The following is a 16592-nucleotide window of genomic DNA, read 5'->3' on the forward strand; positions in this document are numbered from 1 at the left end:
CAGGAAACTGAAGCAAAAGGATTGGGGCCAAGAACTAGAGACCAGCCTGGCAAGCACAGAGAGACCCTACCTACACAGAGAAAACAAAACAAAACACAGCTCAATCTCTGATTGTACCAAAACATACAGATATAAACAATTTTTAACTTTTTGAAGACAAGATCTTGCTAGGTAGCCCAAGTAGCTTCACATTTTGATCCTTCTTCCTCACTCTCCCTGGCACTGGGACCTTAGGTCCAGGAACAAGTATTTTTAAGTACCCCTATGTGCACTTGGGAGGTAGAGACAGGTATGTCTAAGTTCAAGGCCAACCTGGTCTATATGGTGAGTTTCAGGGCAGCCAGGACTACACAGAGAAACCCTATCTCAAGAAAGAGGGGGAGAAGAGACAAGGAGAGGGGATGGAAGAGGAAAATGGAGAGAAGAGAAAAGAAGAGGGGAGGGGAGGGGAAAGGGGAGAGGAGGAGGGGAGGGGAAGAAAAGAGGGGGAGAGGGGAGGAGAGGAGGGGAGAAGGCAGGGAAGGGGAAGTCAAGTCATCAAGGCCTGAAAATGGCTCAGTGAATGAAGGCACCTGTCACCAAGCCTGACAAAGTTCCGTCTCCAGGAGCCACATGGTAGAAGGCGAGAACTAGCTCTCAAAGGTTGTCCCCTGAACTCCACACGTGCAGCCTGGCACACTGGTGTGCATGTTCACACATGCACACACAAAAGAAAATGTAATAAACAAACAAAGTAATTTTAAAAGAGATACTCTTTGAAGGTAAAGATCTAATTCTTAAAAAGCTTAATATTGTTAAAGGATAGTATCTTGGTGATCTCTTAAGGATACCAGCTGCATAGAAAGTCATCAGCAATAGGAAACTCAAAGACAACTGGAAAGGAGCTCAGCAGGGACATCTTTAAGCGGGAGGTGGGAATAAATGACTGCATCCTGTTACCGGCTCTGCCTGCCACGCCCTGTCCTCCACTGACTCCTCCGAACACTCCTAGCGGAAACCATCTTTAAAATGTGGCGCTTAATATTCTGTTTGGTCAGATTAATGAATGAATATATGAATCGGTAAAAATATGAACAACAGAAAAACAGTGGCTGAAAAGTGGTTGGGGAGATGTCTCAGTGGGGAAAACACAGGGATCTACGTCCAGATCCCTACAGCCCATGTAGGAAGCTGGGTGTGGAATGGAGGCAGGCACCTCCAGGGCTGGGGGGGAGCACCTCGGGGCTCACCTTCCAGCCAGTCTATCTAGTCAGTGAGTCCCAGATTCCAGGAGAGACCTTGGGTCAGAATATCAAGTGGCAGACTGGCATGACGGCTAGGTGAACAAAAGCACTTGCTGACAAATCTAATGATCTGAGTCTGGTCCTGGGACCCACATGGCAGAAGGAAAAACCAACTCCCACAAGCTGTTCTCTGACTCTACATATACCCCCCAAAATAAGCAGAGTATGAAATATATATATATATAGTATGAGTCATCTGAAACCATCATTGAACTTTACCTTCATACACACACACAACACACACACACACTTACATACCACAGACACACCACATACACAGAGGGAGGGAGGAAAGGAGGAGAATAAGCGAATAAGCTAATCGTTGGCCCATGGGAGGTCAGAATCCATCACAGCTCCCAGCTTTACATCTCTGCACAAGCGCCCCACGTGGACAAGTAACGGTTCTCCCCAGCCCTGAGAAGAAAGCACTGCCCATAGCTGTGGGTGCTACATGTTCACAGGGCTGTCTGCACAGTCGCACAAGACGCAACGTCTCAGCCAAGACCATCTCACAGAACCACGGCGGCATATGTGGCCCACTCTTGGGCAAAACACTGTTAAGTGAAATGTGACTATAGGTGGGCGGCCTGGCCTTGCTTCCTCACAAACAGGCTATGGAGTCGCCTCCCAAAGGATGAAAAAACCAACTGGGTTTCTGCACAGCCCTGATTAATGGAGAGCGAGAATCGAAGGCTGTTTAATTCTCTCCCTCCCTGACTCTAGAAATGCTTGATTTGGCTGTGTAAAAGTAATTCTAATTATAGTGATTTACATGAACTACTTATCATTTATGCCTAATTACCTCCCAGCACAATAACAATTATGCATACATTAAATGTGTTGGATTAACCTGGTTGTAAGTTTTATTTGGTAACAAAGTGTCCATAAGCTCTCATTCTTTGCAGTCCACTGCTCCTAGGGCAAAGGCAATGCTTTGAACTTTCTCAGATGTTTACTATAGATGGCATGGCCAGGTGAAACAGGGCGTTCTATTTTAGGTAATAGTGCAGAGTAAGCAAAAATTTTTGAGGACTACAATAGAAGAGAACTGCACCAATATGGACCTTTAAACATCTGCATGGAGACAAACTCAAAGTCCTCAAAATCATGAATCTAAGCCCAGAGTCAAAATGCCACAAACCTCAACTGAGAACGGAGAAGCCCAACCACTCAGATTTGCCTTTTGTGATAACTGGTTGATTATGTGCCTTTTTCCCCTTTGTGTTTAAAAAAGATAAGTCTGTAGCATCTTTAACACTCTTCGAAAAATAAGTTTTATGTGTGTTTTTCTCGGACTGTCAAATGTCTTGAGTCTTGGGCTGAAGAGAGTGCTCAGTCAGCAAAGAGTTTGTGAATTCAATTCCCCAGAACCCACAAGGGAAGCCAAGCATGGTACCCCACGTCTGTAATGGCAGTGTTCGGGAAATGGGAAGGACAGTCCCTGGGTCTTGCTGGCCAATAGTCAATAAGCAAACTCCAGCTTCATGAGAGATCTCAAAATAAAGATAAACAAATAAACGAGGTGGAAAGTTTTAGACACTGTCTACGAATCAAGTCCTGTGAGGCCAGAAGAGGGCACCAGATCTCTTTACAGATGGTTGTGAGCCACCATGTGGTTGCTGGGAATTGAACACAGGATCTTTGGAGGAGCAGTGCTCTGAACAGAGCCATCCCTCCATCCCATCCCGCCCCAAGTGAATTCTGAGCACTTGTGAGAAACTGCCAAGAAAACAAGACAAGAGTCTTGTAACCTCAGTTTTTTCCAAAGCCACGAAACTATTCTTGGAATGTGCTTGCATAGCCCTCCTACGTGTGGTGGATAGGAGTGAGTTTACTCCAGATTGTTTGTTACAACTGGCTATTTTTTATATGCCTCTATGGAAAGACATGTTTTTGCCATGTACGGCTTGTCTTTCTGATTGCACACTTTACTCATGTGACTTTAACCCTCAGAGTATAAATTCTCTGGTACTCTGAATAAAGTTGGCTATTGCATGAGACTTTAGTCTGCCTCATTTTAAGCCCCATTCTCCCAGGTCCCACTGCCAGCTAGAGTGGTACATAGAGTGATTAATGAAGACAATCAAATACTGACTGTGTCTTCTATACACATGTGTACATGCACCTTCACACAGAGAGACCATGAGGGAAAAGACAACAGAGTCAGTGCAAGCTCTATCTGGACATCTGTGTTCTATTAGATCAAGAGGAAAATTCAGGTAAAAGTCTGCCTTGCTTGCTTGTTTTTTTTTTTTTTTTTTCCATTGTTGTTTTTGTGTTTGTTGTTTGTTGAGACAATGTCTTATACAGCTGGCAGCCTAAAGCTTGCTATACTGGACAGGCTGGTCTAAAGCAGGCACAGACACACACACACAAATACCCCCCCCTCGCTTCTGCCTTTTGAGATCTAGGAGTTCCAGGTGGGTGCCACAATGTCCATTTGTAGCTGGGTTTGTTCTATAATGACGGTCCTGAGGCAAGCTAGCATTTTGTAGAGAAGAGGTCTGTTTTGCTCAGTTTTAAAGGCTGCAGATCAAATCTGCATGGTGCTGGCTCCAGTGGAAGCCTGCCTTGGCTTACTCACCACATGGTGAATGGCACCATCCCAGGAGCACCTGAGAGGCACACTTGACATTTGGAATACTGCAGCAGGGGGTGTGGTTTAGTTAAAAGAGCTCCTTCTTCGCATGCTTCAAGATCAGACTTCGATGCCCAGTAATATATAACCAGCCATAGTAGTACAAGACCAGAATGCCAGCACTCGTCAGGTAAAAGTAGGAAGATCAGAAGTAAGCCCACGGTTGTTCTCAACTACATATCGAGTTTAACGCCGGCCTGTGCGACGTAATAGCCTGTCTTGAGGCTGAGGAGATGGTTCAGTTGATCAAGTACTTCCTGAAGAAGCATGAAGCTCTGCATCCAGGACCCTACCATCCACGCAGAAGGCAGAGTATGCCTGTAATTCTAGCACTGCAGCAGCAGAAGCATGAGCAGCCTTGCTGGCTGGCCAATCTAGCCAATCAGAGAGCTCCATAGTCAGGGAGAGACACTGTCTCAAAAGTACTGTGGACGGCCAGCAAGATAGCCCAGGAGGTAAAGGCAGTTGCTGCCAACTCTAAGAACCTGAGTTAAAGCTCCAGAGCCCACAAAACAGAAGGAAATAAAAGCCTCCCATAATTTGCCTGTGATGTATGCTGTGGCCCATAGGTGCCCACATGTTCATTTGTCCTCTCTCCCATCTCTGCTCAAGTAAAACTGAGAAGGAGGGGGTGAAGGAGGAAAGTAATAGAGGAAGATACTGAGTGTTCTGATTTGACCTACAGTCTAGACACACACAGACACACACACCACAAGTGTACATACGAGGGATCCTATCTCAAAAATAGAAACAAAACAAACAAACAAAATCCAAGGCAGGGCAAGACCTGGTAGTCAGGCTCACCTTACAACTCCGCTGAGAACCTTAATCGCTTCAGAGAAAAGCATCTTCGATGACCTAAAGACCTCACCACGTCCCCCTCTCAAAAGCCCCACCACTTCCAAATTCCCAACAGACCACAGTCACAGCTCATCAGGAGTGGGATCACTCGATACCACAGAAAGAGAAACCACAGTCCAGAAGCCACAGGCAGGCCTTCGCCAGTCACCAAACTTGCCAGCACTTTCATCATGAACTTCCTAGCTTCTCAACAATAAGAAATTATTTCCTGTTTTATATTCTTCTAGCCAAAAGTACTTTGTTTAACAGCCTAAGATGCCGAAGACAGTGGACTGAATGAATGGCAAAGGCACCACAAGGCCTAGTGATGATGGAAATGTATTTTCGTATGTGGTCTTAATCTTCAATATCTATTTCTCACTTTAACACAGGGGAGTCACTATTTCTTTTAATCAAAATAGATTAGCACAACAGCAGCTTTCTTATTTATATAAAAAGCAAGACTTTGGGGCTGGGTAGGGTGGATGGCTGAGTGACAAGGGCACGTGCTGCTCTTCTAGAAGACCCTGGTTGGACTCCCAGCACCCATATGATGGTTCATATGCACAGGTAACTCCAATTCCAGGGGACTGGACGTCCTCTTCTGGCTTCCAAGGACAATCCATGCATGTGGTCTACAAACACACATACAGGCCAAACACCCACATACACAAAATAACAAAATAAAGATATTTTTAAATGACTTTTTTTGCTTTTTTTTTTCAAGACAGATTCTATGAAGCTCTGTCATAAAACTCACTCTATGTAGACTATGCTGGCCTTGAACTCATAGAGATCCACCTGCCTCTGCCTCCCAAGTACTGGGATCCAAGATGTGCCACTACACCTAGAACAAAACTTTTTTTAATATTCAGAAGTGATTTTTTTTTTTCAGTATTTGTGGGTTTATTTTTGTTTGTTCCTATGTTTTGCAGTACCGGGATAAAAGCCAGGGTCTCCAGCATGCTAGGCAAGGGCCCATTAATCTATCCGAATCCTTCAAGAACATTTTAAAAATGAAAATTACTGGCTGGGTGTTTTCCAGATCACCAGAAGGCAGTCAAAGACTGGGACACCATGGAAGTCCCCCTGGAGGCTTTTGGAACTCACCAAGGGGCACCTTAACAAAGTGCTAGCAACGTTGCCTACTATCCCAGGGCACCTAAGGCTGCTGTTCGACCTACTCTTCTGTCCTCCTAACCCACAGAAACGCAGCAAAGCAAAAGAGGAGAGGAGAAGTGGCCACACCCCCTTCCACACCACCTTCCAGGATGAAGTTTGAGGACCCCGACAGGGATGGGTTTTGGGGTAGGGGTGGGAGGCAGGGTGGAGGGAGTCTAATAGAAGCTTCTTTTAGCCAGGGCTACACGATTTAATGATTATGAAGCTGCTTGAATCTGTGATCCAGGCCAGCCTGTGGCAGACCTTCGTGTGACCTCAGGGCTGTCTGCCCCCCTTCCCTCACCCCACCCCACCCCCACCCTGAGCACCTACTAAATGCACTTTAGAAAACGCCTCACCTTTGAAAAGAGCCCTTCTTCCTCTATGCTGTATCCTTTAAGGTCCTCCTGTAACTTCTGCAGGCTCTGGATGACTCTTCTTTGATGCTCATCATCCCTCAGCTCCTGAGCTTTGATCAGAAACTCATAGTGGTCCAAAAGTCCATGGCAAACGGCCAGAGCTTTTGAATGGGCCTCGGAAGCGGCTGTTGGGCGTACACCCTCGGATGTCTGGGCTGTGTAAGCTATAAACAAAAGCATACGAGATTTTAGACTTCATTCCTTCATTTCAACAAGGTCTCGGGTAGCAGCTCAACTCCTTACACGGCTGAGAATGCCTTAAAGCTGCAGATCCTCCTGCCTTTCTCCCCCAAGTGGGATGATTACAGGCTATTTGGTCCTTTCTCCTTAAGTCTGGTCAAGAGTTCCTGAAGACAATCCTCAGACTTCCCTGAGTGGGGGCTGGAAAGATGACTTGGTGGTTAAGCATGCAGAGCAGAGCTCAGCTCCCAGCATCGATGTGGCGTGCCTCACAACTCCATCTCTAGAAAAATATGACGCCCCCTTCTGGCCTCTGGGTACTGCACTCAAGTGACTAACCCACACAGTTATACACACATACTCGTTCGTTTGTTTTGTTTTGTTTCAATTTATAGAGGCCAGAGAGCCAGGTGCGGTGGTGCACACCTGTAATCCCAGCACTCAAGGAGGCAAAGGCAGGTGGATCTCTGTGAGTTCAAGGACAGCCTGATCTACATCGTGAGTCCAGGACAGACAAGACTATACAAAGAAACCCTATCTAGAAAGATAAATAAATAAACAAACAAACAAACAAACAAATAGGCCAGAGATGATAGTACAAGCCACTAATCCCAGGACTCAAGAAGCAAACATAGGCAGAGCTCTGTGAATTTGTGGGCAGCCTGGTCTATACAGCAAGTTCCAGGCCAGCCAGAGCTATAAAGTAAGACAATGTCTCAAAGAAATTTTAAAGCGGGGAGGAAAGGTAGCTTAGCCAGGAAGAGCATTACCTGCTCTTTAGGAGGGCCAGTTCCCTGAGCCCACATTAGACACCACACAGTGATGATCTAAAGACTCCAGGGAACCCAGTACCCTCTGCCCTCCACAGACCCCTGCACACATGTGGTGCATATAAATCCACACATACATAGAAATAAAAACTGTTTGTTTGTTTATTTGGGTTTCTGAGACAGGGTTTCTCTGTGTGCCCTTGGCTGTCCTGGAACTCACTCTGTAGACCAGGCTGGCCTCAAATTCACAGACCTCCACCTGCCTCTTCCTCCCAAGTACTGGGATTAAAGGCGCGTGCCACCACCACCCGGCTAATCTTTTTATTTTTAATAACATCTTTTAATTTCCTGAGTGGTGTGCCTTCTGTTATTCATAATGACCCCCTTCTGACTTAGACAGTTCCAAGACAGAGACGGTAGTCAAAAAGATGAAGCAAGCAGAAGACTGACTTTTCAGCCCCACACACAGAACTCTCGGGGTCGGGGCAGGAGCTCTGGGGAGGTTGAGCTTCATAAGTATTCTTAAGCAAAGAGATACGAGCGCTTCCCAGTCAGTGAACAGAGCTATGTACTAGGAGGGAGGCATACCTGCCTCGTCCTCGATTCTTTCTCATTTCCTAGGGTTGTACCTTTATAGTAAAATGAGTTATAAACTTCAGTTATCTGAGCGATAGTTACCAAACCTGTGGTGGGAAAGGTTATGGAAGTCCCTGACTCCACAGTTGGCCAGGCAGAGATGTGGGTACCAGGGCATCCTACTTGCAGCCAGCATATGAAGGAAAACCACGTTCACTTGGGAATACGCTGCTCATTCCTAGTACAGTGTCAGCACTGAATTCCTGCTTGGAATTGTACCTGATATTGAAAGATTTCAGAAGCTAGGCAGTAGTGGCACATTCCTTTACTCCCAGCACTCAGGAGGCAGAGGTAGGTGGATCTCTGAGTTTGAGGCCAGCCTGGTCTACATAGTGAGGTCCAGGACAACCAGAGGACTACACAGAGAAACCCTGTTTCTAAAAACAAACAAACAAAAAGAAAAAAACAAAAATTAGAATCTCACAATCAGAGAAAAATGTTCTTTTCACTTTCTTAATTTTCTGGAGTTTAACCAAGTTAGGAAACCCTATTTCCTACAACCTCTTTCCTATGAATGCTCAATGTAAAATCCATTCCCTCCTCCCTTCCTCGAACAGGACCCTAACTCAGACTCTCATTATCTCACGTTGGGCTGCAGCACTGGTTCCCTTGCCCCTGATCCCCTCACTGTCATCCCACTACCTAGAATACCTTCCACCTGTCCAAATGTGATTCCGTCAGCATCCTGCCTGTACCAACAGACAAAACTGCAACCCATCCAATGACCTTTAATGACTTCCATTGCAACTCTAGAATCAAGTAACTCAACATTCCATAAAAATCAGTCCGTGTCCCAGTGCGCTGGGCAGAGGACATTGGTTTCATAAAGTGCTGAAGAAAACAGAAACAAAACCAAAAGCAATCTGCTATAAGCTCTGACACTCTGTTTACTGAGGGATTTTCACCATGCCAACTTGTTTATATACGGAAACCTTCCATTCAGTTTAGCCCAGCAAGAAGACTTAGTCCGTAAAGGCACTCGACTTGCAAGCCTGATGACCTGGGTTAGATCCCTAAGACCCTCATAAAGGTGGAAGGTGGATTGTCCTCTGACCTCCACGTACATAATAATAAATAAAGCTTCAAGTGCCTCAACTTATTAAGGAAAAGTGGGAAGAGAGGAGCACACCTATACCCACATAACTCCCATTTCCCACCTCCTTGGCCACTTCCCCACCTCACAGTCAGTACAAACAGCATGCAAAGGTTAATGCTGAAGGCCTGAGGCTGCTACCCATAGCAATGGCTATTTACAAGAGTGGCTCTTGACAAAAGCTGAGTTACTGGTGCATTTGTGTGTGTGCGTGTGTGTGTGTGTGTGTGTGTGTGTGTGTGATCACACCCCAGAAAAGAGTGATGTTCTACAAACAATCTCATTTCACTGAATATCTACTTTCCTTCATCCAATCGGATATTCTGATACATGCTAGGCAGTGGGCATCTATGACCATCACCATGAAACCTTATGCTGGGCCAGCAAGATACCTCACCCGGCAAGAGCACTTGCCACCAACCCTGATGATGTGTTTAATCCCTAGAGCCTGCAGAGCAGAAGGAGAGAGGGAGCCTACTCTAAGCTGTCCTCTAACCTCCACACATGTGCCTGGAACTAACTATGTAGACCAAAGTGACCTTGAACTCAGAAATCCACCTGCCTTTGTGTCCCTGGTCTGGGATCAGAAGTGTGCACCGCCATGCCTGACTAGATGGTTTTGAATCTACTTGGACCTTTTCAGATACCTTGTTCTGCATTAACAGCCACTGTATAACCTATTAGCTTTCCCCTTTCTGCTTCCTACTAGTTGCTTTTTCTCTTTTCTTTCTCGTGTGTTTTGAAACAGTGTCACTATGTAGCCCAGGCTAACCTCTAACACACAACCCTGCTCCTTCTCTCTGTCTTCTAGATTCTGGGATTCTCAGTGTGTTTCACCACACCATGATTCCTACTCATTTTTTCCTATCACTCAACTCTCATCTATTTTTAAAACATCAAAAATAACAGCAAAGTGTCCTGATCCCCATTGTGGTGGGCCATATGTCCCCCTCCCTGGTCCCATCCTGCTCACTCTTCAGCCTTGATGAGATGGCTCCTGACACGTTTTCCTAGGACTAACTGACTAGTTCAGCAGCCACTCCTTGATCTTCCTGGCCCCACTCATGTCTGTAAAGTATCTTGCTTCTAACGTAGGTCATAGGAAGCCTGGAGACAAAGCGCACCCTATCAGTCCCAGCTTAGAAAGCTTAGCATCCTTTGCTGCTTTTATTATTACTCACCAACCACCTTTATTTAGTACTATACACAGTCTCCTCTTTTCAAAAGAGAAATTGAAGGTGAACCAGGGAAGAAGCAATTGCTCTACCAGTCAGCAGACGTCAAAAGAGATTCTCACTGCAAGATGCTCAAAGCTGAGATTGGCCAGCCTAGCCCTGGATAGCAGCTGTATAAATTGAAATACAAAAGACTTCTCCAAAGCTGCACTAAATTAAATCTGTTATTACATCAGTATACACAAATTATATGATGCTGCTACCATATTATTTTGATTTGTATTAATTTGTCTTATTGTACTCCAAATGGACAGTGGGAAAATGCCATTCTGAAGTTCCACATGCTAATCTACAAATAAAAATGGAAGATTTTAGAAGCCCAAAAAGCCTGTGTTGTTCTTTTCTGACACCTCAATGTTATATACCTTATATCACTGTTTTCTGCAAACTAAGTTTCTGGAAGACTCAGCTATATGCCACAGCTCACTGGGCTAAACAACTTAGAGCTGGACATAGTGATACATGCCTGTCATCCCACCTACATGGTTGGGGAAGGTCAGAGACAGAGAGCGAGAGGAGATTAGAACTAGGGTACCACTGAAGGCTGAGTAAACTGCCAGAGACCCAGTAGTTAAGAACAGCAGCAACCACAACCACTAACCGCTACTAAGTCCCTTCTCTCTACCAACTCATTTGATCTTCACCACCGCCTATAAGGCAGACAGCTTCACTGATAAGGAAACTGCTGGGTGGAATGGGCCCAAAATCTCAGCACTTAGGACGTGGTGACAAGGGGATCAGGAATTCAAGTTCACCCTCAACTACACAGCACGTTCAAAGCTAGCCTAGACTACGCTAATCCTTGCCTCAGAAAACAAAACAACTGAGGAAACTGAAGCACAGAGAAGCTTAGTAACTGGGTCCACATTCCCAAGTCAGGAAGTGGCCTGGGCAGCACCAGTCCTCAGGAGTGCAGAATCGAGGCATGATGCTGGGGAAGGCACTCAGCCCCTGGGGTGTCCTTTGTCTCTCTAGCCTGACTCCAAGAACAGTCTGGGCTCTCAGACACAGTACTGTCCTCTTCCCTGGCAGGTAGCCCATGATCACTTCTCTCACAAGTGATGCTCACAAAAACATCCACTTCTCCCCCAGACCTTCCAAAAGCAAGAATTTGTTCCCTTCTGTCTTTGCTCTTCTCCTATGAAGTCAGGATATCTGGACTGCCATGGCAACTCAGGAACATGAAAGGAAACATGGGTGACACATACAAGACAGTCATAACCCTTACATGTACCATGAAGCATGATCGTACTGGCACTCTTTCCACAAGCTGGACTGGTAACAACAAAGGATTCATGGGGCCCTTGGAATGTGAGAAGGTATTTATAGGGTTAGATTCATTATGTCTATAGAATTTGGAACTTTAGACAAAATAGTAGACAAGAAAATCAAATAGGGAGCTGGAAAGATGACTCAGTGGTTAAAAGCACTTGGCTGCTCTTCCAAGGGAGCCAGGTTTAATTTCCAGCACACAGACGACAGTCTATAGCAGTCTGTAACTCCAGATCTAGGGAATGCAGTTCCCTGACCTCCACAGGGAGCATGCAGTTGGTGCACAGGCAAACAAGCAGACAAACCATTCATATACATAAATAAATACATTTTAAAACAAAGAAAATAAAGAAAAGCTAACAGAAAATATGCATTTTCCCTTCAAAAAATGTTGACATTGTGTCCCAACCTTGGGGTTTGGCTAGCGACTATTGGTAGCAACAGCTTTTTGGAAGCCTGAGGCAGGGTCTGACTTGAGCCAAGGAGTTTCCGGCCAGCTTGGGCAATGTGATGAGGTGCTATCTCAACAAAGGGAAAGGTGGGAGAGAGAGAGAGGGGGGAAGAGGAAAAAAGAAAGGGTGGAGGGAAAGAGAAGTGTTAGATTTAAAAAGGCCCCCCTTCTGCCATCTTTCCTCACTGTCCCCATGATGTGCACAAATGTCCCAGAAATGCTCTCAAGAGTATCCATGATGCTAAGAAGAAGCAAATGCCAGGCCATGCTCCAAGGTCATCATGGATTCTTAACTTCAATGATGAACTATGGAGACACTGGAGAATCGAAATCATTGTTGATCACAACGCTGGGAAAATTGTTGTGAACCTCACAGGAAAGTTGAAAGACTGTGGAGTGATGAGACCTAGGTTTAATATGCAGCTTAAAGACCTGTAAAAATGGCAGAAGAGTCTGCTCTAATCCAGACAATTTGGCTTTGTTGTACTGACAACCTCAGCTGTCAGCATCATGGACTATGAAGAAACAACAAAAACACACACGTCTTAGTCAGTGTCCTATCGCTGTGAAGAGACATCATGACCAACGCAGCTCTTGTAAAGGAAGGTATTTAATCGGGGCTGGCATACAGGTCAGAGATTTAGTTCGTTTTCAGTATGGTGGGAAGCATGATGGCATACGGGCAGAAGTAGCTTAAGAGTTCCACATCTGGAACTCATCCAAAGGCAGCAGGAAGAGGAAGACTCTGGGCCTGGCTTGAGCATTTGAAACCTCAAATCCCACCCCCAGTGATGCACTTCCTTCAACAAGACCAGGATTATTCCAACAAGGCCACATCTCCTAAGCCCTGTCAAGGAGCAGCACTCCCTAATGACCAAGCATTCAGATCTATGAGCCTATGGGGGCCATCCCTATTCAAACCACAACAACAGGAGGGAAAATCCTGAAAATCTCTTTTTCTAGACACATAAAACATACATAAAAAGCCTCCATGGATTGTAAAGAAGAAAAAAAAAAAAGAAGAAGAAGAAGAACACGCAAGAACTTGAAGCTAATATTTTTGGCAGTGATAAGGATCCAACCCAAGGCCCTACTAATGCTAGGCACCTGCTGTCCTACTGAGGACGCACACTCCCAGCCTTGTAAAGGTAACTGATTTTATAGTTTATACTAAAAATTAGCAAAAAACATACTCAAATACACAAAAACTTTGCATGCAGTTTGTCTATAACGTAAACTTTGGCTAGAAAACATTCTGTCCCATGTGTGATGGTGAATACCTGTAACCCCAACTCCTCAGAATCACAACTTTGAAGGTAGCTTGGGAAATTTAGCAATACCTTATCTCTAAATAAAATCAAAATGGCCTAGCTAGCCCTGGGTTCCATCCTTATTACTACATATATAGATCAAAAAGAAAAAAAAAAGAAAGAAAGAATCTATGACAATTTCTCTCATAGAGTCAGCTTGGTATGCAAGAGGGATTTCAGAGGAGCACAGAAAGATCAAGTCACCCAGTAGAAGCAAGCAGGCGGGTCTCTGTGATTTCAAGGCCAGCCTGGCCTACAAAGTGAGCTCCAGGCACCAACCAGGGATATACAGTAAAATATCCATTTGCCCCCCCACACCAAAAAAATAAAAGAAAGCAAACAAAAGTGTATCATTTTACACACTGAAGATAAGCAAGCTGTCACAGGTCTATAACAAACACAGAATATTTCCAAGGTAAAGAAAACTCTTTTTTTTTTTTTAATTTTATCTCCAATACACTCCAAGACAGGTGCACACCCTGAAACAGTCAATAGAATTCGTGATTAATCTGTCTATTTTCAAGCCAGCCATCAGCGACAGCTCATGCCTATAGTTCCTGTGTGTGTGTGTGTATGACATGTTCAGTGGGAGCATGCATGTGTCCATCATACATGTCAGGTCAGAGGACACCTTTCAGGAGTTGGCCCTGGCTTTCCACGTCACCACCTCTGGTTTCTGGGACAGCGATGGGTCCTCCAGGCCTGCTTTCTCCTCCCATTTCAAGATAGGAATGCTGGGATTTTAGGTGCATGCTACCACATCTGTTTGTCTAAAGTCAACCTCAGCTAGAAAACATTCTGTCCCAAGTGTGGTTCAAGGAATCAAACTTGTGTGCTCAGTCTTGTGTGGCTAACGCTTGTACCCACTGAGCTGTTTCCTGGGACCTCAGTCCTAATGGAATTGCTGACCAGCCTGGCTACACAATAAAATCCTGTCTCAAAAAAAGGGGTGGGGGGAGAAAGGAATCAGGGAGACAGGGAAGGAGAGAGGAGAAAATAAAAAAATGAATCAATCAACCAATCAATCAATCAATCACTCAATCAGTCAAATTCAGAGCAGACTGACAGGTGTTAGTAACCCCAGCTTCAAAAGTTAAGGCTCGTCAAAGTCTGAGGCACAAGTTCAAGGCCAGCTGGGCTACACAGTTAGACCCTTTCCCTTCCCAATGCCTTGAGGAAACAAGAAATCAACAGATTGTGAGAGGCATGCATGTACAACATAAAAGCTAAATGCCTCCTGATCATTTGAACAGCTTAAGGTTTTCTTTCCACAGTGTGGATTCCAAGCCAGGCACCATGGTAACCCCAGTACTCAGGGGACTAGAGAGGCAGGAAGGTCAGGCCAGTCTAAACTACAAGAGGCTCAGTCTCAAAAAAGGAAAAAAAAAAAAAAAGTTTTAAAGACTCAAAATTTGGAGTCATATTAAAATTCAAGGCAGGAGAGTCTGGTCTGCGGCACAGACTGTGTGCCCACGCAAGGCCCTGGGCTTGGTCCCCAACAGCAAAATAAAAACGTGTAATACTTAAAACAAAACAAAACAAAAAAAGAGCAGGAGTGATGCAGTTCTGAAGGGTGAATGAAATGAAAAGGAAGCTAACGTTAATAGTCACCAACTAAAACAATAAAACGGCCTTTTTTGTTATCATCTGACTTTTCAAAACAAAGAAAGCAACCAAACTGAGGGCGGTAGGTCTCCTCACGTGAGAAAATTAAAATAACTGAAGAGGTCAGGAAAGCAGAAGCCTAGGCAGGATGAGGGGCGGAGGGAGGGAAGCCCAGCAAGGCCATCCTGACAGACGATAGTCTTGTTTGCCACAGCAAGGCAACTGAGACTCAAACACAACACACACACACACACACACACACACACACACACACACCCCGGGGCCCTCCTGGTCAACAGGCACCTGGCTTTCTCTTTCTCTGCGCTGGAATTGCCCTCCGACATGGTAGGTTCACAACTCATCACCACTGCTGACCAAACTCTCCCAAGCCTACCAGAGCAGTCAACTAAAAGCCCAACATCAACGGGTCAGGGCATCCCTTCTCATGTGAGTCTACAAGCCCTTGTGTTTTACACAGCTGACTTTAAAAAAAAAATTGTGAGGTAAATAGATTTTTATATAATTACACGTGTTCTCTATATTGTATAGATACTAGGTGAAGAAGCTGATGCCAAGTTAGGTAGCTCACAATGGAAACTCAAAATGTCGGTGGCTACAATAAATGAAGGAACCTGCTGACACAGAATTTAACCACAGTGCATTTAAGTTTAAAACGTTAGCTGAGAGCCAGGTGCGGAACACATCTACAATCCCGACACTCAGGAGGCTAAGGGGATTGCCACAATCTTGAGACCAACCTGAGCAAGACTCAAAAAAAAAAAAAAAAAAAAAAAAAAGCGTTGGCTGGACTTGGTGGCCCTGTCCTGTAATGCTGGCATTTTAGCTACAGGACAGAACTGCCTGAGACCAGCCCTACCCTGCCACACCCTGTTTCCAAAAACTCCTTAGTTATCTGTAAAAGAATCAACCAAAAAGAACAAAACAAAACCTTAAACAGAATTTATTTAAGCCATAAATAACTGGAGAAATGCAGTGTCTACAGTACAAAGCTCTGCTGAAAATGCAATCCACACTGAGCCAGACGAGTAAGCGCACTCTCAGAAAAACACAGCCCTGGACAAAGACTCTGAGGGGACACTGGTCTCTTCAAGGGGAGAGACGGGAGGCTGTGAGATCACAGAGCCAAAGATAGCAGCCTAGGTCAGGAAGTTAAGGAAGTGGGAGAGAGGAAGGGATACTTCACTGAGATCAAAAAGACAAAGAGAATTCAGCCAGGGGAAGGAAGGGAGGAGGCGCACTGGCAAACCAGAGGGCTCAGAAACGCAAGAGTGTGGGCACATCCTCTTTAACAGAGTTCGGCATGGCTCTGGAATCACGTGGAAGGAGCTTGCCAAGACTGCGTAGTGAGATCCTATCTAAAATAATAATAATAATAATAATCTAAATAATAATGTCAATATGCAAAGTGAAAAACATTGAGGGAGGGGGCTACAGCTGGGATACAAAGTAAATGAACTATAATTAATATAAAAAATAAAAATTTAATTAAAGAAAAAAGAAAAACATCGAAAATCTCTCACAAAGGCATAAGCAAGATATGATAAAAGATGCACGTTGTAGAAAGAAAATATAAAACATTATAAATTACCAATTATTCCCAATTAATTTAAAGAAGGAACCACATGTGTCTCTAGAGCCAGACAGTCTCTAGAGATGGCTCTGCTGGCAGTGTGCCTGC

The 16592-nt window shown here is 44.8% G+C and overlaps 1 protein-coding gene across 2 annotated transcripts in view; it reads right to left on the reverse strand.

The window, feature by feature from the left end:
* Window positions 1-16592, reverse strand: part of Afg1l (AFG1 like ATPase) — a 150782-nt gene that overhangs the window by 121015 nt on the left and 13175 nt on the right. Inside the window, exon 2 of one of the 2 annotated variants that reach the window (XM_060373466.1) lies at window positions 6282-6505. In XM_060373466.1, the coding sequence (XP_060229449.1) occupies window positions 6282-6505 (224 nt within the window). Of the gene's footprint in view, window positions 1-6281; window positions 6506-16592 lie in introns of those variants that run through there. The other variant, XM_060373468.1, reaches the window with a different exon arrangement.

Source organism: Meriones unguiculatus, chromosome 20 (assembly GCF_030254825.1).
Source record: "Meriones unguiculatus strain TT.TT164.6M chromosome 20, Bangor_MerUng_6.1, whole genome shotgun sequence".
Taxonomy (NCBI): domain Eukaryota; kingdom Metazoa; phylum Chordata; class Mammalia; order Rodentia; family Muridae; genus Meriones; species Meriones unguiculatus.